Source organism: Lineus longissimus, chromosome 14 (assembly GCF_910592395.1).
Source record: "Lineus longissimus chromosome 14, tnLinLong1.2, whole genome shotgun sequence".
Lineage (NCBI taxonomy): Eukaryota > Metazoa > Nemertea > Pilidiophora > Heteronemertea > Lineidae > Lineus > Lineus longissimus.
The window spans coordinates 3,254,063-3,278,433 of record NC_088321.1 but is presented as its reverse complement, the minus strand read 5'-3'; the positions used below and the strand labels follow the sequence as shown (position 1 = coordinate 3,278,433).

At 44.1% G+C, this 24,371-nt stretch overlaps 3 protein-coding genes across 7 annotated transcripts in view; 1 reads left to right on the top strand and 2 right to left on the bottom strand.

The window, feature by feature from the left end:
* LOC135499123 (transcription initiation factor IIE subunit beta-like) overlaps window positions 1-19,913 on the bottom strand; it is a 462,452-nt gene extending 442,539 nt beyond the window's left edge. Inside the window, exon 1 of the mRNA XM_064789792.1 lies at window positions 19,893-19,913. The gene's annotated coding sequence lies outside the window, so the exon portion shown is untranslated. The remainder of the gene's footprint in view (window positions 1-19,892) is intronic.
* LOC135499124 (transcription initiation factor IIE subunit beta-like) lies at window positions 1,378-20,605 on the bottom strand. 5 transcript variants are annotated; one of them, XM_064789800.1, is made up of 8 exons: window positions 20,587-20,605; window positions 16,629-16,770; window positions 15,219-15,298; window positions 13,744-13,851; window positions 10,617-10,802; window positions 4,156-4,252; window positions 3,738-3,853; window positions 1,378-2,321 (listed from the first exon to the last, which is right to left on the bottom strand). In XM_064789800.1, exons 2-8 carry the CDS (start codon window positions 16,768-16,770, stop codon window positions 2,211-2,213), a joined length of 840 nt encoding a protein of 279 aa, XP_064645870.1. In that variant the 5' UTR covers window positions 20,587-20,605; the 3' UTR covers window positions 1,378-2,210. The 5 variants fall into 5 exon arrangements, with proteins under 5 accessions (XP_064645870.1, XP_064645867.1, XP_064645871.1 ...); XM_064789797.1 differs by lacking the exon at window positions 20,587-20,605 and adding an exon at window positions 19,801-19,907; XM_064789801.1 differs by lacking the exon at window positions 20,587-20,605 and adding an exon at window positions 19,841-19,859.
* The window catches only part of LOC135499192 (uncharacterized), a 25,644-nt gene continuing 21,248 nt past the window's right edge, over window positions 19,976-24,371 (top strand). Inside the window, exons 1-3 of the mRNA XM_064789856.1 lie at window positions 19,976-20,007; window positions 21,778-22,760; window positions 24,028-24,128. Coding sequence (XP_064645926.1) covers window positions 21,887-22,760; window positions 24,028-24,128 — 975 coding nt within the window. The 5' untranslated portion in view covers window positions 19,976-20,007; window positions 21,778-21,886. The remainder of the gene's footprint in view (window positions 20,008-21,777; window positions 22,761-24,027; window positions 24,129-24,371) is intronic.

The window sequence follows — 24,371 nt, the reverse complement described above, 5'->3', positions numbered from 1 at the left end:
CCGTGGCTTCTAATGCGCATGCGTGAACCGAGTAAGCCGAGTTATAAGCCGAGTTAACTGTTTTATATGAGAATGCCAACACTTGGATTGAACTCGGGATCAAGTGATGTCATCGAATCGAACTCGTGTTACGTGACGTCACCAGATTCGCTAAGGAGATTTTCAAACAAATCAGAAAATCGGAGCATAAAAACGCTTCAAAGTCATCGAAATAATCCGAAAAATCTTTTGCGACGTACACTAGATGGGATTGTGTTTGGTGGTATAGGGGTGATAGATTTGGTTTATATAGCTGTTTTGGAGAACACTCGCAATACTGTTTGTAAAATGTAAACAGAAAGAAAGAAAGAAAGAAACCAGAACATGAGTGATATCAATATGGTCACCAGACTGTGAGTCTGGTGACCATAATTAGAGGGGATACTGGGGATGGCGCGGTAGGGGACAGCTTAAAGTTGGGAGTGGAAAAAAGCACTGATCATCTCAAGAGTTGAACCCATAAGCTCCTGAATACGATCCCAATGCTCGAACCTCTGATCTCCCCTCCGGTGTCTCCAACCCTCCCCTACTGCACTCACATGACAAACCACCAAAGTCAATATTCTCTTTGATATCAGAAGATCAGTGGCAAAGTGGTTAATCCAAATGGTTCACAATCAGGAAACCATGGGTTTGACTCTCAAACGGATCACCGCAGTTATGTCTTTGTGTCCTTGAGCGAGACACTCAACCCTCGTCGTTCAAATGGAACCAAGGCTCTGTCTACCTTTTACCTTTGCCAGAGCCAGCATAAGACTCCATCAAGTGAGAAACATTCATTTCAATAAACCAAACCGTAGTGGCATGTAAAAATACTTATCCTGCCTTGGAGGAGAATACTCCCTGGAGATGAAGGCCTTAAAAGTCCCCTGCTAAAGGAGAGTTGTATTCCGAGCTGTCCCTGGAGGACCACACCTCCAAATGCAAACACCTGACAAAGTAGAATTTTCTCGAAGAAAGATGCTCACCCTGCCTTTGAGGAAAATACTCCCTGGAGGCGAATACTAGGCAGCCGGCAGTGAAAGGGTTACCAATAAAGCAGTGATGAACGCCAACAACACTTTCAACAAAATAGAAACCAGACAGAAAACCAACCAACAGAAAACAGACTTCGAACAACAAAACGTTTTATTTGATTCATTTCTAAAAACATCCCCATCCACATCTTTTTAACTAAGTATCTTTCAAACTTTTACTGGGGCAGGTTTGCGCAACACTCAGTCTAATTCAACACGTTTTGTTTTCGTTCCCTCCGGGTGCACTGGTTTCCTCCTACAAAACAAATTGCCCAAATACCGTTTCAGTGTGGGTTTAAATAAACAAATGCAACGATTCCAGTCTATTCAGACATTTCGTACAATTGGTACTTTTTCAATGAATGACTTTACAAATTTGGTCAACCAGGTTAAATACTATTGCGAACAGAGAATGTAGTTTACGCTACGTCTTAACAAAAGTCAGCCGCGATACCCCAACGTGTTCAGGTTTGTTGTTGTTTATATGCGATTTCATTGGTTGAGGTTTGTGGGGGGCGTGGCTTCCTAGAAATTTAGTGCCAAATACCGTTTCAGAGCAAATGAAAATTAGGAACCAATCAAGAGCGGCCGTGCCCCGAGCTCAATCTTATTAAAGGGACAACCTGGGAATTACCTGGCCAGGAGGATAATGTGCCAGCTTGACACCATGCGTCACCACTGGTAGTATTACACTGATGCCGTTCTCTGATTTTCACCAGTGTTGGAAGGCAGTTCTGGGCATGGCTTGCGAATTTCAAACAGGCCTAAATTTACACCCCGTTCTTGTGCATTTGTTATTGGAGTTTTATGACTTTTTAATTATCCTGTTTGGAGAAATCACGCTCCTGCTGGAAGCCATTTTTGTAATGAAAAAACCAACATATCTCATACCCAAGTTGTCCCTTTAACATGTTTAAGGACATAGTTTGTCAGCGCCCGTGTTCTCCATTTAACTTTGAACATCGATGTCAATCAAGTGATGCATGCAACCGGACAGTCATAACGATTTCCACCTTTTTGGCAACGCATATAGTCACGGCAGACACTTTTCTCCATAAAACTCTTCAGCAGAATTCCAACCAATCAGACCCGACCTAACTCATTTCTGAATTACTTCAGCCAATCACACAAGTCCTCACAAAATTGATAACTGTCTCACTTGTCCACGTTTGAATAGTCTTCTAACAAGTTTCCTAAATGGTCGTTATGTGATTTGAATGTCTTTTTTCGATTGCCACCTTTTCGTTTTCGTTTCTGTACTGGAGCCTGAAACAGAGGAAGACATTATCAGTAATGGAAGGGGTGGGTTAAAGAGACGACTTGGACCTGGTAATCACCTGGCCAGGAGGATAATACCTCTGTCTGCCACCATGTGCCACCACTGGTAGTATCGTACTGAAGCTGATCTCTTATAATGATTTTTGCGGACGGACACCACCTGGTTAGACTGTGCACTCCAACCAGGTGATGGTAGCGAGCACGAGAGAAGGACACTCTGACCATAACACCAGCTTTGCCGGTGTATCTATAGGAGAAAGCCCCTCCCACTGGCTGGCTCTGGAAAGGTTAACTACCTCCCACAGCGCATAGAAACTAGTGACATCAACTACAAAATAGAACAGTGAGCAGTGACGGACACTCTGATCATAACACCAGCTTTGGCGGTGGATCTATAGCCCCTCCCACTGGCCGGCTGTGGAAAGGCTTACTACCTCCCACAGCGCATAGAAACCAGTGACATCAACTACAAAATAGAACAGTGAGCAGTGACGGACACTTTGACCATAACACTAGCTTTGGCGGTGGATCTATAGGAGGCAGCCCCTCCTACTGGCCGGCTGTGGAAAGGCTAACTACCTCTCACAGCGCATAGAAACTAGTGACATCAACTACAAAATAGAACAGTGAGCAGTGACGGACACTCTGATCATAACACCAGCTTTGGCGGTTGGTCTATAGGAGGCAGCCCCTCCTACTGGCCGGCTGTGGAAAGGCTTACTACCTCGCACAGCGCATAGAAATCAGTGACGTCAACTACAAAATAGAACTGTCAAGTTGCGAGAGTGAGCAGTAAGTGTGAGTGTACATTTTTATCAATGACTGTGGGGGACACAAATTTCTCGGAACAGCCTTGCGGCATACACAGCATTACATAACAATACATCAGGGCTGTTCCATTTGTTATACACCACCCATTGAAGCTACCGCAACCTTTGCCACAGGCTGTAGTTCATACCTTGGAACAGCGTTGCGGCATACACGTACCATTACATAACAACACGTCAGGGCTGTTCCATCAGTTATACACCACTCATTGAAGCTACTGCAACCTTTGCCACAGGCTGTAGTTCATACCTTGGAACAGCGTTGCGGCATACACGTACCATTACATAACAATACGTCAGGGCTGTTCCATCAGTTATACACCACTCATTGAAGCTACCGCAACCTTTGCCACAGGCTGTAGTTCATACCTTGGAACGGCCTTGCCGCATACACGTACCATTACATAACAATACATCAGGGCTGTTCCATCAATTATACACCACTCATTGAAGCTACTGCAACCTTTGCCACCGGATGCAGTTCATACCTTGGAACGGCCTTGCGGCATACACGTACCATTACAAAACAATACATCAGGGCTGTTCCATCAGTTATGCACCATCCATTGGAACTTACTGCTGTTTTTGCTCCGACGTCCTGCATGGTAGTGATTCCCCGCTGGTCCAGGTACTCATCTATCTTATTTTCATCTACCCCATCTACGGACACGCCTCGCCATAATTTTATAAATTCTGAATAAAAAGCAGAACATTTTGAAAGGGCATTGTAGTCTTGTAGTGAAAGGCCTACACTGTTGTCTTCATTGTATTTTATAGTGCCACAAGTAAAACTTCTCAAAAAATGGAAGCTCATCAAAGTCCTGAAAGGTTTCAGGACAGTGCGGGGTAAAAACATTCTAAACTAGATGACAACCTCTACTGTAGTTGGAAAAAACAAGCAAACAAACTGTACTTGATATCAGACTCATAGTACTTTGAAAACCAAAAGCTTTCCTATGCAAATGAGAACCACTGAGCAATTAGAGTGTCCTTACCCTCGTCCACTGTGAAGTCAAAGCTCTTATCGTTGTAGAAGAGGATTTCTTTTTTATCGGCGGGTCGCATGATTTTGGTGATTTGGCTGCCCAATTGCTGTAGAAAGTAAGATTGAACAGTCTTTCAATTCATGAGAAATTGTGACAGAAAGTAAGACTGAACAGTCTTTCAATTCATGAGTAATTGTGGAAGAAAGTAAGATTGAACAGGCTTTCAATTCATGAGCAATTGTGGTAGAAAGTAAGATTGAACAGGCTTTCAATTCATGAGTAATTGTGGAAGAAAGTAAGATTGAACATGCTTTCAATTCATGATTAATTGTGGAAGAAAGTAAGATTGAACAGGCTTTCAATTCATGAGTAATTGTGGAAGGAAGTAAGACTGAACAGGCTTTCAATTCATGACAAATTGCTGTAGAAAGTAAGATTGAACAGGCTTTCAATTCATGAGCAATTGTGGTAGAAAGTAAGATTGAACAGGCTTTCAATTCATGAGTAATTGCGGAAGAAAGTAAGATTGAACAGGCTTTCAATTCATGAGAAATTGTGGTAGAAAGTAAGATTGAACAGGCTTTCAATTCATGAGAAATTGTGGTAGAAAGTAAGATTGAACAGGCTTTCAATTCAGGAGTAATTGTGATCGTAAGTATGAAAGTACCACCTCCTCTGGTCCTTCTAAATGTTTGTCCAAGTCATCCCTTTACATGACCTTCATGACCTAATGATGTGACCTTAATGACCTTATGTCGTGTACGACGTTAGATTTCAACACATTGTGATGTCATTACTTCAAACATGCGTCGTCCTCCTATTTTTGCAAGCCAGCTCTCGGAAATTTGACAAGATCAGCCTGATGGAACTTGCTGAACTTTTTAAGGAGTTAAGAATTTGGACTACTTTATCAATGCGCAAGATCAAGTGAAGTTTAGACAATCCAAAGTAGAACCTCTCTATTAAGGACACCCTCAGGACTGACAAGTACTAAGTAGAGAGGTGTCCTGATTAGAGAGGTCAAATTGAATGGAAACAACCAATTTGGGACAAAAGCTAGTGTCCTTAATAGAGAGGTGTCCTGATTAGAGAGGTCAAATTGAATGGAAACAACCAATTTGGGACCAAAGTTAGTATCCTTAATAGAGAGGTGTCCTTAATAGAGAGGTTGTCCCTTATAGAAAGGTGTCCGCTAAGGGAGGTACCACTGCATATAAGTTTTAAAACGCATTCTTCCAACCAGCCAACCAGCACGTTCAAAGAAGCTTAGAGTCTAATTAGACAACTGTCCAAGAGATTGCAGTGTGAAACTCATTGACTGTCTTTACCTCCTGTTAACTCTTCCTGGAAAAATATCATAATTTGGTTAAAAGTGATCAAAAACCTATTGTATTTTGAGCAAGCCTTGTCACTGATGTCAAGAGCATCGTACCAATACCCTATGAAGCCACAGTCCAATATCATAACAATACCAGTGTCATTACCCTATTGGATCTCTGCAGGAGAGTTGGAGTCCACTGAAGGCTACTGTCAACCTATGTGGGATCTTTTACTTGTCCTGGCATAGGCACTCAGGTACAAGGGACCACGGCTATCAGTCTCATCCGACAGACCCTCACGTATTTCATACATTGTAGGTTTTGTGCTGAGCCAGGAATGTTCTGTTGGAGAATCTTATAGTATCCCTTTAAATTATTTGTATTGTAGTTGTGCTGCATCAAGTTAGATGGCAGCACAATCTACTTCTTCTCATTCTCTCCTTTATTCCAATTTATGTAATTCAAGGCCTTCTCAGGGCTTGACCCCTATCGCTCACTGCCATTCCATTTATACCTTATGCCAAGTGCTGTTATCATACATTTCAAACCACTATATTTGCAGATCTTCCTTCCTTTACCCCACCACGGCCACACATGACCAGTCCCATCGGTCACAGTTCCTTGAGAAGGTGATCAAACCCGGGCCTTATTGCAGGGTAGGAAGCAGTGTTGACCACACAGTTCCTTGAGAAGGGGATCAAACCCGGGCCTTATTGCAGGGTAGGAAGCAGTGTTGACAACACCGTTCCTTGAGAAGGGGATCAAACCTGGGCCTTATTGCGGGGTAGGAAGCAGTGTTGACCACACAGTTCCTTGAGAAGGGGATCAAACCCGGGCCTTATTGCGGGGTAGGAAGCAGTGTTGACCACATCGTTCCTTGAGAAGGGGATCAAACCCGGGCCTTATTGCAGGGTAGGAAGCAGTGTTGACCACACCGTTCCTTGAGAAGGGGATCAAACCCGGGCCTTATTGCAGGGTAGGAAGCAGTGTTGACCACACAGTTCCTTGAGAAGGGGATCAAACCCGGGCCTTATTGCAGGGTAGGAAGCAGTGTTGACCACACAGTTCCTTGAGAAGGGGATCAAACCCGGGCCTTATTGCAGGGTAGGAAGCAGTGTTGACCACACAGTTCCTTGAGAAGAGGATCAAACCCGAGCCTTATTGCAGGGTAGAAAGCAGTGTTGACCACACAGTTCCTTGAGAAGAGGATCAAACCCGAGCCTTATTGCGGGGTAGGAAGCAGTGTTGACCACACAGTTCCTTGAGAAGGGGATCAAACCCGAGCCTTATTGCGGGGTAGGAAGCAGTGTTGACCACACAGTTCCTTGAGAAGGGGATCAAACCCGGGCCTTATTGCAGGGTAGGAAGCAGTGTTGACAACACCGTTCCTTGAGAAGGGGATCAAACCTGGGCCTTATTGCGGGGTAGGAAGCAGTGTTGACCACACAGTTCCTTGAGAAGGGGATCAAACCCGGGCCTTATTGCAGGGTAGGAAGCAGTGTTGACCACACCGTTCCTTGAGAAGGGGATCAAACCCGGGCCTTATTGCAGGGTAGGAAGCAGTGTTGACCACACCGTTCCTTGAGTAGGGGATCAAACCCGGGCCTTACTGCAGGGTAGGAAGCAGTGTTGACCACACCGTTCCTTGAGAAGGGGATCAAACCCGGGCCTTATTGCAGGGTAGGAAGCAGTGTTGACCACACAGTTCCTTGAGAAGGGGATCAAACCCGGGCCTTATTGCAGGGTAGGAAGCAGTGTTGACCACACAGTTCCTTGAGAAGGGGATCAAACCCGAGCCTTATTGCAGGGTAGGAAGCAGTGTTGACCACACAGTTCCTTGAGAAGGGGATCAAACCCGGGCCTTATTGCAGGGTAGGAAGCAGTGTTGACCACACAGTTCCTTGAGAAGGGGATCAAACCCGGGCCTTATTGCAGGGTAGGAAGCAGTGTTGACCACACAGTTCCTTGAGAAGAGGATCAAACCCGAGCATTATTGCAGGGTAGAAAGCAGTGTTGACCACACAGTTCCTTGAGAAGAGGATCAAACCTAGGCCTTATTGCAGGGTAGAAAGCAGTGTTGACCACACAGTTCCTTGAGAAGCGGATCAAACCCGAGCCTTATTGCAGGGTAGGAAGCATTGTTGACCACACAGTTCCTTGAGAAGGGGATCAAACCTGGGCCTTATTGCAGGGTAGGAAGCAGTGTCGACCACACAGTTCCTTGAGAAGGGGATCAAACCCGGGCCTTATTGCAGGGTAGGAAGCAGTGTTGACCACACAGTTCCTTGAGAAGGGGATCAAACCCGGGCCTTATTGCAGGGTAGGAAGCAGTGTTGACCACACAGTTCCTTGAGAAGGGGATCAAACCCGAGCCTTATTGCAGGGTAGGAAGCATTGTTGACCACACAGTTCCTTGAGAAGGGGATCAAACCCGGGCCTTATTGCAGGGTAGGAAGCAGTGTTGACAACACAGTTCCTTGAGAAGAGGATCAAACCCGAGCCTTATTGCAGGGTAGAAAGCAGTGTTGACCACACAGTTCCTTGAAAAGAGGATCAAACCCAGGCCTTATTGCAGGGTAGGAAGCAGTGTTGACCACACAGTTCCTTGAGAAGGGGATCAAACCCGAGCCTTATTGCAGGGTAGGAAGCAGTGTTGACCACACAGTTCCTTGAGAAGGGGATCAAACCCGGGCCTTATTGCAGGGTAGGAAGCAGTGTTGACCACACAGTTCCTTGAGAAGGGGATCAAACCCGGGCCTTATTGCAGGGTAGGAAGCAGTGTTGACCACACAGTTCCTTGAGAAGAGGATCAAACCCGAGCCTTATTGCAGGGTAGAAAGCAGTGTTGACCACACAGTTCCTTGAGAAGAGGATCAAACCCAGGCCTTATTGCAGGGTAGAAAGCAGTGTTGACCACACAGTTCCATGAGAAGGGGATCAAACCCGGGCCTTATTGCAGGGTAGAAAGCAGTGTTGACCACACAGTTCCTTGAGAAGAGGATCAAACCCGAGCCTTATTGCAGGGTAGGAAGCATTGTTGACCACACAGTTCCTTGAGAAGGGGATCAAACCTGGGCCTTATTGCAGGGTAGGAAGCAGTGTCGACCACACAGTTCCTTGAGAAGGGGATCAAACCCGGGCCTTATTGCAGGGTAGGAAGCAGTGTTGACCACACAGTTCCTTTAGATGGGGATCAAACCCGGGCCTTATTGCAGGGTAGGAAGCAGTGTTGACCACACAGTTCCTTGAGAAGGGGATCAAACCCGAGCCTTATTGCAGGGTAGGAAGCATTGTTGACCACACAGTTCCTTGAGAAGGGGATCAAACCCGGGCCTTATTGCAGGGTAGGAAGCAGTGTTGACAACACAGTTCCTTGAGAAGAGGATCAAACCCGAGCCTTATTGCAGGGTAGAAAGCAGTGTTGACCACACAGTTCCTTGAAAAGAGGATCAAACCCAGGATTTATTGCAGGGTAGGAAGCAGTGTTGACCACACAGTTCCTTGAGAAGGGGATCAAACCCGGGCCTTATTGCAGGGTAGGAAGCAGTGTTGACCACACCGTTCCTTGAGAAGGAGATCAAACCCGGGCCTTATTGCAGGGTAGGAAGCAGTGTTGACCACACAGTTCCTTGAGAAGGGGATCAAACCCGGGCCTTATTGCAGGGTAGGAAGCAGTGTTGACCACACCGTTCCTTGAGAAGGGGATCAAACCCGGGCCTTATTGCAGGGTAGGAAGCAGTGTTGACCACACAGTTCCTTGAGAAGGGGATCAAACCCGGGCCTTATTGCAGGGTAGAAAGCAGTGTTGACCACACAGTTCCTTGAGAAGGGGATCAAACCCGGGCCTTATTGCAGGGTAGGAAGCAGTGTTGACCACACAGTTCCATGAGAAGGGGATCAAACCCGAGCCTTATTGCAGGGTAGGAAGCAGTGTTGACCACACAGTTCTTTGAGAAGGGGATCAAACCCAGGCCTTATTGCAGGGTAGGAAGCAGTGTTGACCACACAGTTCCTTGAGAAGGGGATCAAACCCGGGCCTTATTGCAGGGTAGAAAGCAGTGTTGACCACACAGTTCCTTGAGAAGGGGATCAAACCCGGGCCTTATTGCAGGGTAGGAAGCAGTGTTGACCACACAGTTCCTTGAGAAGGGGATCAAACCCGGGCCTTATTGCAGGGTAGAAAGCAGTGTTGACCACACAGTTCCTTGAGAAGGGGATCAAACCCGGGCCTTATTGCAGGGTAGGAAGCAGTGTTGACCACACAGTTCCATGAGAAGGGGATCAAACCCGAGCCTTATTGCAGGGTAGGAAGCAGTGTTGACCACACAGTTCCTTGAGAAGGGGATCAAACCCAGGCCTTATTGCAGGGTAGGAAGCAGTGTTGACCACACAGTTCCTTGAGAAGGGGATCAAACCCGGGCCTTATTGCAGGGTAGAAAGCAGTGTTGACCACACAGTTCCATGAGAAGGGGATCAAACCCGGGCCTTATTGCAGGGTAGGAAGCAGTGTTGACCACACAGTTCCTTGAGAAGGGGATCAAACCCAGGCATTATTGCAGGGTAGGAAGCAGTGTTGACCACACAGTTCCTTGAGAAGGGGATCAAACCCGGGCCTTATTGCAGGGTAGGAAGCAGTGTTGACCACTATGCTATGGGGCTCCACCAATTATTGCCTCCTTCATATTCAGGATGAACAAACGTACATTTTAACTTGTTGGTGATACAAAAACATACCAGAGTGTTATGAAGTACTCTGCATAACAGAGAACATGATCAATGGACTCTTCGCTTGGGTGTATAGCACGGTATGCTTGAACTCAGTGATTGCATAGAGCATTCGAATTTAGGTTGGTGGCACTCGGGTGCAGCATAAGCCTGTAGAGAAGTTTGCAAAAAAATACTAAATTTGTAATATTGCAATGGACATCAATGGAAGATGCTAGGTTGGTGTCTATTGCAGCATAAACTTGTTAGAGAGTTTCTTAAACCTATAACACCTGGAGGCGCCCGTTGACAACCGTCGTCGATCTCACTGGAGAAAAAAATGTGATTTCCAGGTAAAATAACGTCGGGGCCTAGGGGAATAAGCCCTTGCGCTGGCTCTAGGTGTTATAGCGTTAAAGAGGACACTCGTGTCGGCTCGGCGCCTACCTGAATAACTCGCCCACATTTCGGCACAGCCTCTTCGACGTCGTCCATCAAAACACCGCCCAATCCTTTCAGGTCGTTCCGCTCCAGCAATCGCATTAACCCCCTCCGGTCTCGGATGTTATACTTCGGGCGGAAGACAAACTTATTGTCATCGACGACGTTGATTTTGGGATTGTTGACGAGGGCCTACAAGGGTTACGAGACATTAGAGAGGTTCAGATTTTGATCAGCAAACAAGGTGGCACTTTATATTCCAGGTCCCTGTCTGACACTGAAGTACAGTAGAACCTCTCTATTAAGGACACCATCGGGACTGACAAGTGATGTCCTTAATAGAGAGGTGTCCTGATTAGAGAGGTCAAATTGAATGGAGAGTACCAATTTGGGACCAAAACTAGTGTCCTTAATAGAGAGGTTGTCCTTAATAGAGAGGTTATCCTTAATAGAGAGGTTGTCCTTAATAGAGAGGTTATCCTTAATAGAGAGGTTGTCCTTAATAGAGAGGTGTCCGCTAAGGGAGGTTCCACTGTAATAGCTTCAGTTTTTTCCTGGTGAAAAGAGATTCGCCATGCGCATGCACAGTGGCAAGTCGACCCAAAACTCTTCCACTATGTTGTTGAAAATTTTGGAACGTAATGATAGATACATAATCTGATTGATGCTAAGTGAAATATCGATATCAACGCTAATTAACCATTTATTCTTCCAAATATCATGATATGACAACTTGGACATGTTCTCAAAATATCAACATTTTTTGAAAATTTTCTTGATGGCATGGAAGACAATTTCAGTCTGAGTATTGAACCAAGATTTGGGGTGAAAACATCAAAGTCTAGTTGATTGAGAGGAAATATCGTTTTCGTGGTGTTTTGAAGAATTACTGCCAAACCAGTATTGATATAAACATTTCGCTTTAACATCTATCAGATTATGTATCTATCATCAATATCACGCATTTTCAGCGTTATATCACGCACAGTTTGCGGATGCAGACCACTTTAAAAATACCTTGTACCCAGGTCTTACAGGCTTTTCAGTCCTATACTGCATTCATGCTCATGGATGGTCATCTGGGCCAGAATCATATTTTGGGTGCTGGATTCGAAAGGCTCTTGATTCCAGTATGGGGCCATCCATAAAGTACAGTAGAACCTCTCTATTAAGGACACCTTCGGGACTGGCAAGTGCTGTCCTTAATAGAGAGGTGTCCTGATCAGAGAGGTCAAATTGAATAGAAACTACCAAATTGGGACCAAAACTAGTGTCCTTGATAGAGAGGTGTCCTGATTAGAGAGGTCAAATTGAATAGAAACTACCAAATTGGGACCAAAACTAGTGTCCTTAATAGAGAGGTGTCCGCTAAGGGAGGTTCCACTGTATGTACGCATCAAACTTGGGATTTTGAGACCCCTCCCCTTGTTCCGGGGATAAAGTGAGTTTGGAGGAGGGTGAATAGTGGGAGGAAACCTACCTCGGTCGATAGCCATATTTCAGCCAATATCAGTATATTGGTCTTGCCCTGATGGTACCAGGGATAAAGTGAGTTTGGAGGAGGGTGAACAGTGGGAGGAAACAACCTACCTCGGTCCATAGCCATATTTCATCAAATATCAGTATAATGGTCTTGCCCTGATGGTACCAGGGATAAAGTGAGTTTGGAGGAGGGTGAACAGTGGGAGGAAACAACCTACCTCGGTCAATAGCCATATTTCATCAAATATCAGTATATTGGTCTTGCCCTGATGGTACCGGGGATAAAGTGAGTTTGGAGGAGGGTGAACAGTGGGAGGAAACAATCTACCTCGGTCGATAGCCATATTTCATCAAATATCAGTATATTGGTCTTTCCCTGATGGTACCAGGGATAAAGTGAGTTTGGAGGAGGGTGAACAGTGGGACTGGGAGGAAACAACCTACCTCGGTCCATAGCCATATTTCATCAAATATCAGTATAATGGTCTTGCCCTGATGGTACCAGGGATAAAGTGAGTTTGGAGGAGGGTGAACAGTGGGAGGAAACAACCTACCTCGGTCAATAGCCATATTTCATCAAATATCAGTATATTGGTCTTGCCCTGATGGTACCGGGGATAAAGTGAGTTTGGAGGAGGGTGAACAGTGGGAGGAAACAACCTACCTCGGTCGATAGCCATATTTCATCAAATATCAGTATATTGGTCTTGCCCTGATGGTACCGGGGATAAAGTGAGTTTGGAGGAGGGTGAACAGTGGGAGGAAACAACCTACCTCGGTCGATAGCCATATTTCATCAAATATCAGTATATTGGTCTTGCCCTGATGGTACCAGGGATAAAGTGAGTTTGGAGGAGGGTGAACAGTGGGAGGAAACAACCTACATCAGTCGATAGCCATATTTCATCAAATATCAGTATAATGGTCTTACCCTGATGGTACCAGGGATAAAGTGAGTTTGGAGGAGGGTGATGAGTGGGAGGAAACCTACCTCGGTCGATAGCCATATTTCATCAAATATCAGTATATTGGTCTTGCCCTGATGGTACCGGGGATAAAGTGAGTTTGGAGGAGGGTGAACAGTGGGAGGAAACAACCTACCTCAGTCGATAGCCATATTTCATCAAATATCAGTATATTGGTCTTTCCCTGATGGTACCAGGGATAAAGTGAGTTTGGAGGAGGGTGAACAGTGGGAGGAAACAACCTACCTCGGTCGATAGCCATATTTCATCAAATATCAGTATATTGGTCTTTCCCTGATGGTACCAGGGATAAAGTGAGTTTGGAGGAGGGTGAACAGTGGGAGGAAACAACCTACCTCGGTCGATAGCCATATTTCATCAAATATCAGTATAATGGTCTTGCCCTGATGGTACCAGGGATAAAGTGAGTTTGGAAAAGGGTGAACGGTGGGAGGAAACAACCTACCTCGGTCGATAGCCATATTTCATCAAATATCAGTATATTGGTCTTTCCCTGATGGTACCAGGGATAAAGTGAGTTTGGAGGAGGGTGAACAGTGGGAGGAAACAACCTACCTCGGTCCATAGCCATATTTCATCAAATATCAGTATATTGGTCTTGCCCTGATGGTACCGGGGATAAAGTGAGTTTGGAGGAGGGTGAACAGTGGGAGGAAACAACCTACCTCGGTTGATAGCCATTGTTTATGCCGTGCTCCGACATCAAGCTGATTTGTTTCGTCAAGAATGTCATCAATTGATAATGGATAAGTGTCTCCCTGTTGATGCCGTTGCTGAAATATTAAAAGCGGACGATACACGAGTTTGACAATGCAATCTCTAGGAATGTTTCAATAAGTTAGGAATGAATCACTGAGAAAAACAACTCACATCGGGTAGGCCCATGTTTCATCAGTGTCGACGCTGGCGTCATCAGGGCAAACTCTGCTGATTCAAAATCCTGAATTCCCGGCATTGAGTGCCAAGTCAGGATTCCAAGTCGTCTGGTATTCCTGAATTCCAATAATTCCGGTAATGTTCGACACAGCACTACAACATTCCTCGCACAAGCGTGAATAGTTTTGATGTACGATGAGATTGGAGGGACCCCTATTAAGGACTTTGTGTAGCTTTTTCTAACCTACCTAGCTGCTGCTGATTGATTTCTTTAAAGGACAACTTCTATTTTTCCGATGGAGAGGAAAATGAGATATTCTTCAAAAATTGAGTTAATTTTATGATTGAAGAAGTCACCTGAAGTTCTATTGGCCTATATGAGCCTATCAGATGGGGATTTCTTTTTCATTGTGAGCAAATTTGAACATGAGAGGGGCAGAAACAGGGTGAGTGCAGCCCAAAATCGCATCACGATATCCAATTTCGATGGAATCCAATTTCCCTTCTTCTATCCTTCCCCTTCCTGGGCGTTTGCTCTGCACTTGGAGGTGATTTTCTCCACGGAGTATTCCTCTTCCAAGGCAGGATAAGCGTTTATGCGTGCCAGTATGGTTAGGCGCCAGTTGGGTTTATTGGTCTAGTGACTACGACTTCGGCAAGGCCTAGTGACTCCAGACTTCGGCCGGAGGGAGTGTCACAACTGCCTTCGTCCAGCAATGTGTAAAACTAAAACCCTCGGTGAAAAAGTGTAAATCAGCAAGGGAAATGTCATTGTTGGGTCTTCTGATGATTTCGGCACAATTTTAAAGACATTTTCTGGAGTCAAAGTGTAAAATGGCCCTAACTAAGTGTAAACAGGCCTGTGTGTGAGATTTCCCCCAAATGTGTAAGGTTAGGCAGCCCTGTAGAGTCCACGCAAGCTACTCATGTTTCTCACTTGGTGGAGTCTGTAACCTGCCCTGGCATAGACACCAGATTCAAGGAACCTCGGTTTTACATCTCATTCAAAGGACTGTGGAGAGCCGGTAATTTTCGTTCCTTGAAAGCCACACCGGTTCATCCAGAAATACACTCCTGGGTTCTCGCCGGGATCGACCGGGGCCTTTTGAGTGGTAGTCGGAGTTCACCACTCAGCTATAAGGCTCCTTTATTCAAATTTGCACATACTTGATTATTTTACTTAAGCGGCAAAACACTTTTCGGTACTTTTGTCCTGGTGGAAAAAACAGTCAACGAAACCAAGTGATTAGTATTCTTATCTTACCTTCATATATTTAACTATTTTTGCCAATATTCCAAACTTAAACTGTGAACTTCCTTGCATTGCCTTGTAGTTAAAATCGGCTGAAATGAATAAAACAGTAAACTCACTGAAAGGCTCAACTCATAAACATTTTTAGCTGCAATTAGACCAAAACTAAAACAGCCACTCAAAAACTTTTCTGTTTTCGGCCAACGAGCAAAGCTATGAAAATCATTAGGCTTAAACTTTCATGCAAACTTGGCCTTCAAAATTCTTTCACAGCCTTCGAGTCTGTTTGAATCTTGATGTTCTGGTTGAACTGGTTAACACTTGGACGCGGCCATCATACTGACCATTATGCCCTCGGTCTTTTGGCCAAAGGAGGGAAGTCCACGCCAGCTACTCATGTTTCTCACTTGGTGGGGACTTTTACTTGCCCTGGCGTAAATACCAGATACTAGGAGCTTTGGCTTCAAGGAATTGATACTGAACTGGAGGTATTGGTTGTCTCACCGAAACCGCGAGGGTGGAGCTAAAATGTAGACCAAAACCATAGCCAATATTTAAGCTCCATCCGAGCGGTTTTTGTGAGACAATCAATACCGACAGTGAGGTATCAATTTCTATTCTAAAACATATCAAATGAAATATCAAATGATAAAGGCTACATTATCCATTATGATAACGAAATATTCTCACTCGGGTGTTTTGTCAAGTCTTATTCGAATGACTGTGAAGAGTCAGGAATATTAGTTCCTTAAATCTACAACGGTTCATCGAGAACACAAATCCTGGGTTCCGAATCTGGGCCGAATTTCGTGGTAACCCGCAGTACTTTTATCAACCACTAGGCTATGAGGCTTTCAAACAGGTGTCTGCGATGGATCTGCCAAGTGTTCTGGCCAAGGATAATCTCTAATGAAGCTCTCCGATCCGTCAGCTGACGCAGATCTAGAGTTCTAACGTTGCCGACGTAATCGGATGCTGCAGACTTTGATGGCTTAGACATGTCCTCTGGATGAATCCAAGCAGCATACCAAAGACTGCCCTGCATTTGAGCCCCCCAGGGAAAGAACAAACGAGGCTGGCCCAAAGTCAAATGGAGTAGGACTATGTCAGTGGAGCTGAAACTGATGGGGCTGACCTGGGACGAGGCACAACGGGCAGCAAGAGACTGAAAAGGCTGGAGGTTGTCTTGTGGCCTTATGTGCCACGAGGGACGAAGAGCCTCAAGTAAGTATGAGGCTGTCAAGGGTAGGTGCTTACCAGGAGGACTATGTCAAAGGAGCTGAAACTGATGGGGCTGACATGGGACGAGGCACAACGGGCAGCAAGAGACTGAAAAGGCTGGAGGTTGTGTTGTGGCCTTATGTGCCACTAGGGACGAAGAGCCCTAAGTAAGTATGAGGCTGTCAAGGGTAGGGTGCTTACCTTTAGGTTTTGGCGCTGGCCGTGCCTTCTTCGTGCTGCGATCATTTTCAGTTCTTTTCTGGGCCTTTCTCTTTTCGACTGATGGTTGTGCTAGCGCCCTCTTTTTGAAAGCTTCTCTCTCCTTCAGCAATGCTGGATCCATCTAGAAAAAGAATGTGGTGAAATCAAAAGATAAGACGAACATTGGGTTGACAGTTGTGGCCAGGAACCCCAACTTGCCCAAAATTATTATCGAGATCTGAATACGCTTCAGATCGGATGACATATCAAAAACAACAGATTACAACTGAGATGTTTCAATACCAGTTCCCATGCCAAAGACTCAATAAACGGTTTGCGCAAATAAATTTCTGTGAAAAGTGCTTTTCAAAATGGCAGAAATTTATTATTTATTATTTTTCAAACTTACACTGTCTGTGAATCACAGGCAGTGTAAGTTTACCATGTGTTTTACAGTTTATCTAGTACTGACGTACCGGTGCAAGAAATAGCCGCCGGCTTCATTTGACATTTCATTGTTTTAATGCAGCTATCAAGTTTATGCCCGGACCCCCTCAGGCACTCGACGTTAACTCGCCAGTCCAGCAAATCCCTGAGGTTGGGAACCAGTCATAGATTCACCTGTCTCATGGAAATCACCAGGAGCGGATTCACCTCCTGTCATAACAATTCACCTTTGGGACTCACTTTTCTCTGAAAAGCGAGTGGAGACTCACCCCAAACTAGTCAAGCCTATACTTTTCCTAAGACAATGTAAACAGGGTCGAAAAAGATTTCAAAACGTCAATATAATGGCCGAATATTGTAATTTGATGCAAATTAAAAAGTGCTGAAACAATATAAGATTAAGAATGCAAAGCTTAATATCATCAAGTTTAAGGCCAAAATAGTTTGACCTCTCAGTCTCAGGTGAAAATAGTTGGATTTTGTTGACAATTAATATTGATCATCAAGTTTTAGGCCAAAATAGTTTCACCTCTCTCACGTAAAAATAGTTGGATTTTGTTGACAATTAGGCCTTATATCACCAAGTTTTAGGCCAAAATTGTTTGACATCTCTCGGGTGAAAATAGTTCGATTTTGTTGACGATTAATATTGATCATCAAGTTTTAGGCCAAAATAGTTTGACCTCTCAGTCTCAGGTGAAAATAGTTGGATTTTGTTGACAGTTAATATCATCAAGTTTTAGGCCAAAATAGTTTCACCTCTCTCACGTGAAAATAGTTGGATTTTGTTGACAATTAGGCCTTATATCATCAAGTTTTAGGCCAAAATTGTTTGACATCTCTCGGGTGAAAATAGTTCGATTTTGTTGACAGTTAATATCATCAAGTTTTAGGCCAAAATAGTTGAACCTCTCTCACGTGAAAATAGTTGGATTTTGTTGACAATTAGGCCTTATATCATCAAGTTTTAGGCCAAAATTGTTTGACATCTCTCGGGTGAAAATAGTTCGATTTTGTTGACGATTAATATTGATCATCAAGTTTTAGGCCAAAATAGTTTGACCCTCAGGTGAAAATAGTTGGATTTTGTTGATCCAAGAAGGCAGATCTTCTATCAGAGTGAGATTAGAGTCGCCATCAGCATTTACACCTTCCCAAAGAGACAGAAAAAAGAGTTTCACTTCAATTTCAGATTCTCAGGTGTCAGCAGCTGTAATTTTGGGTCATACTTAACAGCGTCCACCAGGTTTAAATGCATTAAAGTCATCAAAATAAAATATAATGGTCATAATAGGCCTAAATGAAATAAGGACATTTTCATTTTTCCACATTTCCTGATCGTTTCATGACATTTGTGTGAGCAACTGCAGAATAGCAGGGACACTCAGTGACACTCTGTGCTAAATGATAGGAATGTGTACATAATGTACAGAGGGACAGAGTGTACATAATGTACAGAGCGGTATCAGGCTGTTTCGCTACATTGCCAGTTCGCTACAAGTCGTTTCGCTACATGTGGCGGTCGTTTTGCTACATGGTAGGTCGTTTCGCTACATGGGTGGAGTCGTTTCGCTACATGATGGGTATGGTCGTTTCGCTACATGGAGGACGTTTCGCTACATGGGTGGAGTCGTTTCGCTACATGGATGTAGTCATTATTTTTACTCTATTTTACCCTACTATAATTCCCGGTGGTGACTACAAATTTATTATAGCACAGTTTGCCGGTAAAAAAACTTGTACGGTTTGATGGCGCGCAAGGGGTTCTTGTCGTTTGTTCGCACTTGAATGGACCAGTAACCTCATAGACATCCATTCGCGTTGGCTCGCTCAATTACGTACTTATTATTGATTGACAGGGGTCATTCAACCGCACTTCAACGCAGATTTGGAGGCCTTTGCAAGGCCTTCGCGTTGGCTCGCTCAACCGTCTGTATCCGTGTATACGTACTTATTATTGATTGACAGGGGTCATTCAAACGCACTCCAACGAAGATTTGGAGGCCTTTGCAAGGCCTTCGCGTTGGCTCTCTCGTCTCACCCATGTAGCGAAACGTCCTCCATGTAGCGAAACGACCATACCCTCATGTAGCGAAACGACTCCACCCATGTAGCGAAACGACCTACCATGTAGCGAAACGACCGCCACATGTAGCGAAACGACTTGTAGCGAACTGGCAATGTAGCGAAACGACAGTAATTCGTACAGAGCTACTACTGTCCCGGCTATTCTGCAGACAAAGGCCCATTTGGGTGCTAGCTAGATTAGCGAGTTGTTGTCTAAAATATACCAGCGTCCACCACCCTGTCGGCGGCTGTGTTGGATTTGAACTGGATAGGGCTTCCTGGACCTGGTCAACACTGACAACAGACTACAGTCAATAGTGTCAATAGACAATACAGAGGTCAGAGCCCAGCTGCCCCTGTGATTTTAGAGATAAGAGTCCGAGTAAGACAACATCTCAGTCTTACACCCAAATGTCATAAAAATTTTCAGGAAATGTGTTTCATGGTGTACTTATTACGTTTATGGCCACTAAATTTCATTTTGATGACTTTATGCCTGAATTTTAAACCAGGTGGACGCTGGTGCAGTGCATGAGATGAGTGGTGGACGCTGTTTCCGATCGGATGACTGGTAATTTTGGCGTTTTCAAATCGTCATCAAGCCAAAATACACGCATATGTCAACATATATTCGGCATAAGTCATTAGTAGTGTATACCTTTATGAATACAATTAAACAATTTTCAGTAGAATCTGACCAATAATAACGACAAAACTAGCGGAAGTGCGGAGGAAATTTTATAAACAAACCCAACTCCGAGAAAAAACCGGATGCACTTGTGCACCATCTGTCGGCTTTCACTGCGAGCGCCTCCCAGAATTTTTTTATGAACTAAAAAACAAGATGGAAGCCAAACTTTGACAGGTACAAATTTTTCGGTTTCTTTTGTAATATTTTACCTTCTAGAGAACGAAATTTTGGAGAATAACCAAATGAAGAGAAAGAGTATATGTTTTTTCATCAAAAGATTTCGCCAGAAATTAAATGTTTTGGGCGTATCTAAGGAAAATTGAGATGGCATTCCAAGAAAAACAAAAATAGTTACAAAAAAGTCATTTCGCATTCATTTACAGTTAAATCACACACCAGTCATCATGTCAAACTCCCAATCACACAGAGTTATTGATTAAGTTTGAAAAAATGTCGAAGCCTAGATGTCTCAATTAGTCAATAAGTGAATGTAGGCCTATCGGGGCCTATGGCCTAACTACAGAATAGCGATAGCCGGGACAGTTAGCTCTGACAGTACATTATGACGATGTAGGCCTACACTCTGTTCCTCTGTACATTATGTACACCATTCCTATCATTTAGCACAGAGTGTCCCGGCTATTCTGCAGTTGCTCCGGGCCTATCCCTGTTTTATTTTTTAATCGACTGAAATTAAGGCCTAGCTAGGCTACGCCGGTTGTTAAAAATTCTGAATTTGTAATTAAATTTAACCTGTTAACTGCGTAATTAAGACACCATATGACGTCTTGGCCTAAAGACCGTGCATTGCGTAAGACGTTGTATGGCGTCCTATGTTTGTGATTCACCTAAGCCCAAGCAACACTCAGAAATTCGATGGGGAATCCCCTTAGAACGTCAGCGCAGTGTAGTTTGGTTTCAGAACACTACTGGCACCAGTTTTTGAGCTGAATCATGGTTTTTGAGCTTTTGAGCTGAATCATGGTTTTTGAGCTTTTGAGCTGAATCATGGTTTTTGAGCTGAATCATGGTTTTTGAGCTGAATCATGGCTTTTGAGCTTTTGAGCTGAATCATGGGTTTTGAGCTGAATCATGGCTACAGCATGCAAGAGGAAGCGGCTGTTAGATGAGGATGTGTAATCTAATCAATTACACGATATGACGCGGTTAACAAATAAAAAACTACGCTGCTTACAGGTTAAAATTTTAAAATGTCTAATTCCGGAAATACGTACTAAATATAAATTTCGACATTGCCGTTGTGAAGACTGATATACAGATATTATGAATACCAAGTTTAAACAATTTTGTACTCATAATACTAGGGCAGAGACGTGTATTCATCCACAAACGGAAGTGTGCACAGTTACATAGAGCTTATTAAAATGTCAAGTTGTGGTAAACACATGGCTGGGATGGACCAAAGTGGAATTAATTCTCAATCTGTGGTTGATTCTTAATCTACAGAATCTAATCACAGAAATATGCTTTTTGATAATATATTTAAGAAAATGTGGTCTCACTGGTCAGGTTAAAACTTGTATTTTGACAGCGCCATATCAATGCGTCAGTGACGTTTTGATGGATATGGTGTACGGAAATCATTTTTTCGCAGGCAATCGGTATTGGATTGTTTTGAAACTTTATTATACTATAGCAAAGGGTTCTTCTTGACACATATAAAATTTTGTGCAGATTGATTGGTCCAAGGTGTACTTTTTTTACCAAAACTTATGAACAAACAATGTACACGTAATGTACACAGTTTTTAATAGAGGGCTCTGGCAATAACTGCACTACAGCATTGTGTGATTAGTGAATTTCTATTTAACTGGACCACGAGTAATTACGAGTGGCGTAACCTTTTAAAATTATAGTTGATGGCGATGTGATTAACATGATTGTACATAATTGTAGGCTAATTGAATATGATTGTTCCTTCAGAATCTCTAGGACACTGCTGACGTGAGCATGCAACTGTGATGACCTGACACTTGTGCCGTCCTTAACAAACAAAGCAAAAGCCAAGTCCTGGAACGCCGTTGTCATCAACATGGCAGACTCCAGGGATGTTACAGGTGGGCCTGGACCACCAGAGCAATCCCAGAATAGATCAAAAGAGAAGAAGCGAAGACATGGGCATTCCAGTGGTTCCAGAGTTAACGTCAAAGACGGTGAAAGTGGGTATTCAGAAAATCGAGGAAAAACGGAGCGGGTGAAATCAAAGGAGGCGGGGAGTGAGCCGATTTCAAAGTGCGAGAAAGCGGTGGATTCAGTCGGTAGTGGTGAGAAGAAAGGTCGGACTCGGAGGAATCCTGAGGAGGAGGTGCCAAGGAATGGGGCGGGTGACTGCACGAGTGGTGATCAGGACGTGGACAATGCCCGCGACGAAACGACTCAGGAACACGAGAGACTCGGTCGGGAAGCGGAGGCGGACCGACGCACGAATATATCCGCACAGGGAGAGATTGAACGGCAGAACAGCGCGGATCGTAAGAGTGGCAATAATCCGACGAATACGGAACACGGAAAAAATAAGTCTGAGCCGGACTCGGAAAATATTGGCAAAGAGCGTCCTGTAAGCGGACAGACTGCGGCGAGAAATCAGAAAGAAAAGTTAGTCAAGGAACACACAAGGAGTTATTCTGATGGCGGGGCGGTGTTTGTGAGCCCACGTCGTCAGCGCAGCGATTCCAACGGACAGCATAGCGATCAGGGCATTTATGATAATGAGCATGCCGAGGTTGTGTTATCGCGATCGCGGTCGCTGAAGTACGATCGTCAGGGAAGCCGCGCCGATTTTCCACCGCGGTTACTGGTGGTTTCGAGTAAGATAAAGAACATTATGTCTCTACAGAATGCCCTACTGCCTCAAGTGACGTTTTTGCAATATAAGTTCGAGACATCGACTTTTGATGGTTTGATAGGTAGGTTAGGCACCAAAAACTCATGACAGTAGAACCTCACTACTAAGGACACCCTCGGGACTGACAAGTGCTGTCCTTTATAGAAGTGTCCTGATTAGAGAGGTCAACTTGAATGGAAACAACCAATTTGAGACCAAAACTAGTGTCCTTAATAGAGAGGTTGTCCTTAATAAGAGAGGTGTCTGCTAAGGGAGGTTCTACTGTACTTTGAAGTTAACGAAGAACATTATGTCTCTACAGAATGCCCTACTGCCTCAAGTGACATTTTTGCAATATAAGTTCGAGACATCGTCATGGTTAGAGATAGCTCTATGAGAGGGAAGTGTCATGGTTGGAATTAGCAATAGCATGAAAAGGAAGGGTAATGATGGTTGAGATTAGCGCACCACTATAGGTGTCGGAAGGACTCGAGATGGTTTCGGGGTTCCACTCCATCGCCTCGAGATAACAGTCTCAGAAGGACTTATTGAGAGTCAGAAGGATGAGGATTTGGGGGGGAGGGGGCTAAATTGGTCTATCTTCACCAATTCACCTGACTCGAAATACCCACTTCCTGGGGACGAGATTGAACTGAATCCTTCCGAGAACACTTCCGAAGACATGGCGGGAGGTTTACTTTAAATCAACATAGAATCAATAGTTTGGTTTACTTTTTGATGAGTAGATGGAAACACTGAGATAACGTTCTGAAACGTTATTGGCAATTTAGCGACATATTTTCAGTAACGTTTTAAAACGTTATTGGCAGTGAAAGAGTAAACGTTCTTGATTTATTATGATAAAAACACGTTCTGCAAAAACAAATATACAGACATGAGGCAATGAAATAAATATGGTATTGCGGATTAGCATTACCAACAAATCAAAGAGAAATTGAAAGGAAAGTACAGTGGACACCTCTCTATTAAGGACACTAGTTTTGGTCCCAAATTGGCTGTTTCCATTCAATTTGACCTCTCTAATCAGGACACCTCTTTATTAAGGACAGTACTTTGCAGTCCCAAGGGTGTTCTTAATAGAGAGGTTCTACTGTAATCATACCTAAGAGTGCGATTTTCATGTTATAAAGGAAAACAGGACTGACGTCTGCGAATGATTCTAAAAATGGCGTTAACCCAACCGAAATACGTAACGGAAATAACCACAAAGACGGCGACATGATGATGTATCAAAGGAAATGACGTCATACAAAACAGCAGGAAAAAGAATCCCCAAAATGTACAAAGTATTCAAAACACATGTTAACCTCAGCTCCCTTCTCTTTCAGGTTTAATAGGCCAATTCCTGCTCAATAAGAAGTTTCACAGTGTTGCCTTAGTTCTCCATGGCCCGGTGGGCGTGATACAGTTGTGTGGGAAAGAGGAAAAGGTAGGTCATTCGAGGCTACTTACTATGATAAATAGCATAAATAGCCCGGTGGGGTCGGATACAGTTGTGTGGGAAAGAGGAAAAGGTAGGTTATTCGGGGCTACTTACTATGATCAATGGCATAAATAGCCCGGTGGGCGTGATACAGTTCTGTGGGAAAGAGGAATAGGTAGGTCATTTGGGGCTACTTACTATGATAAATAGCATAAATAGCCCGGTGGGCGTGATAAAGTTGTGTGGGAA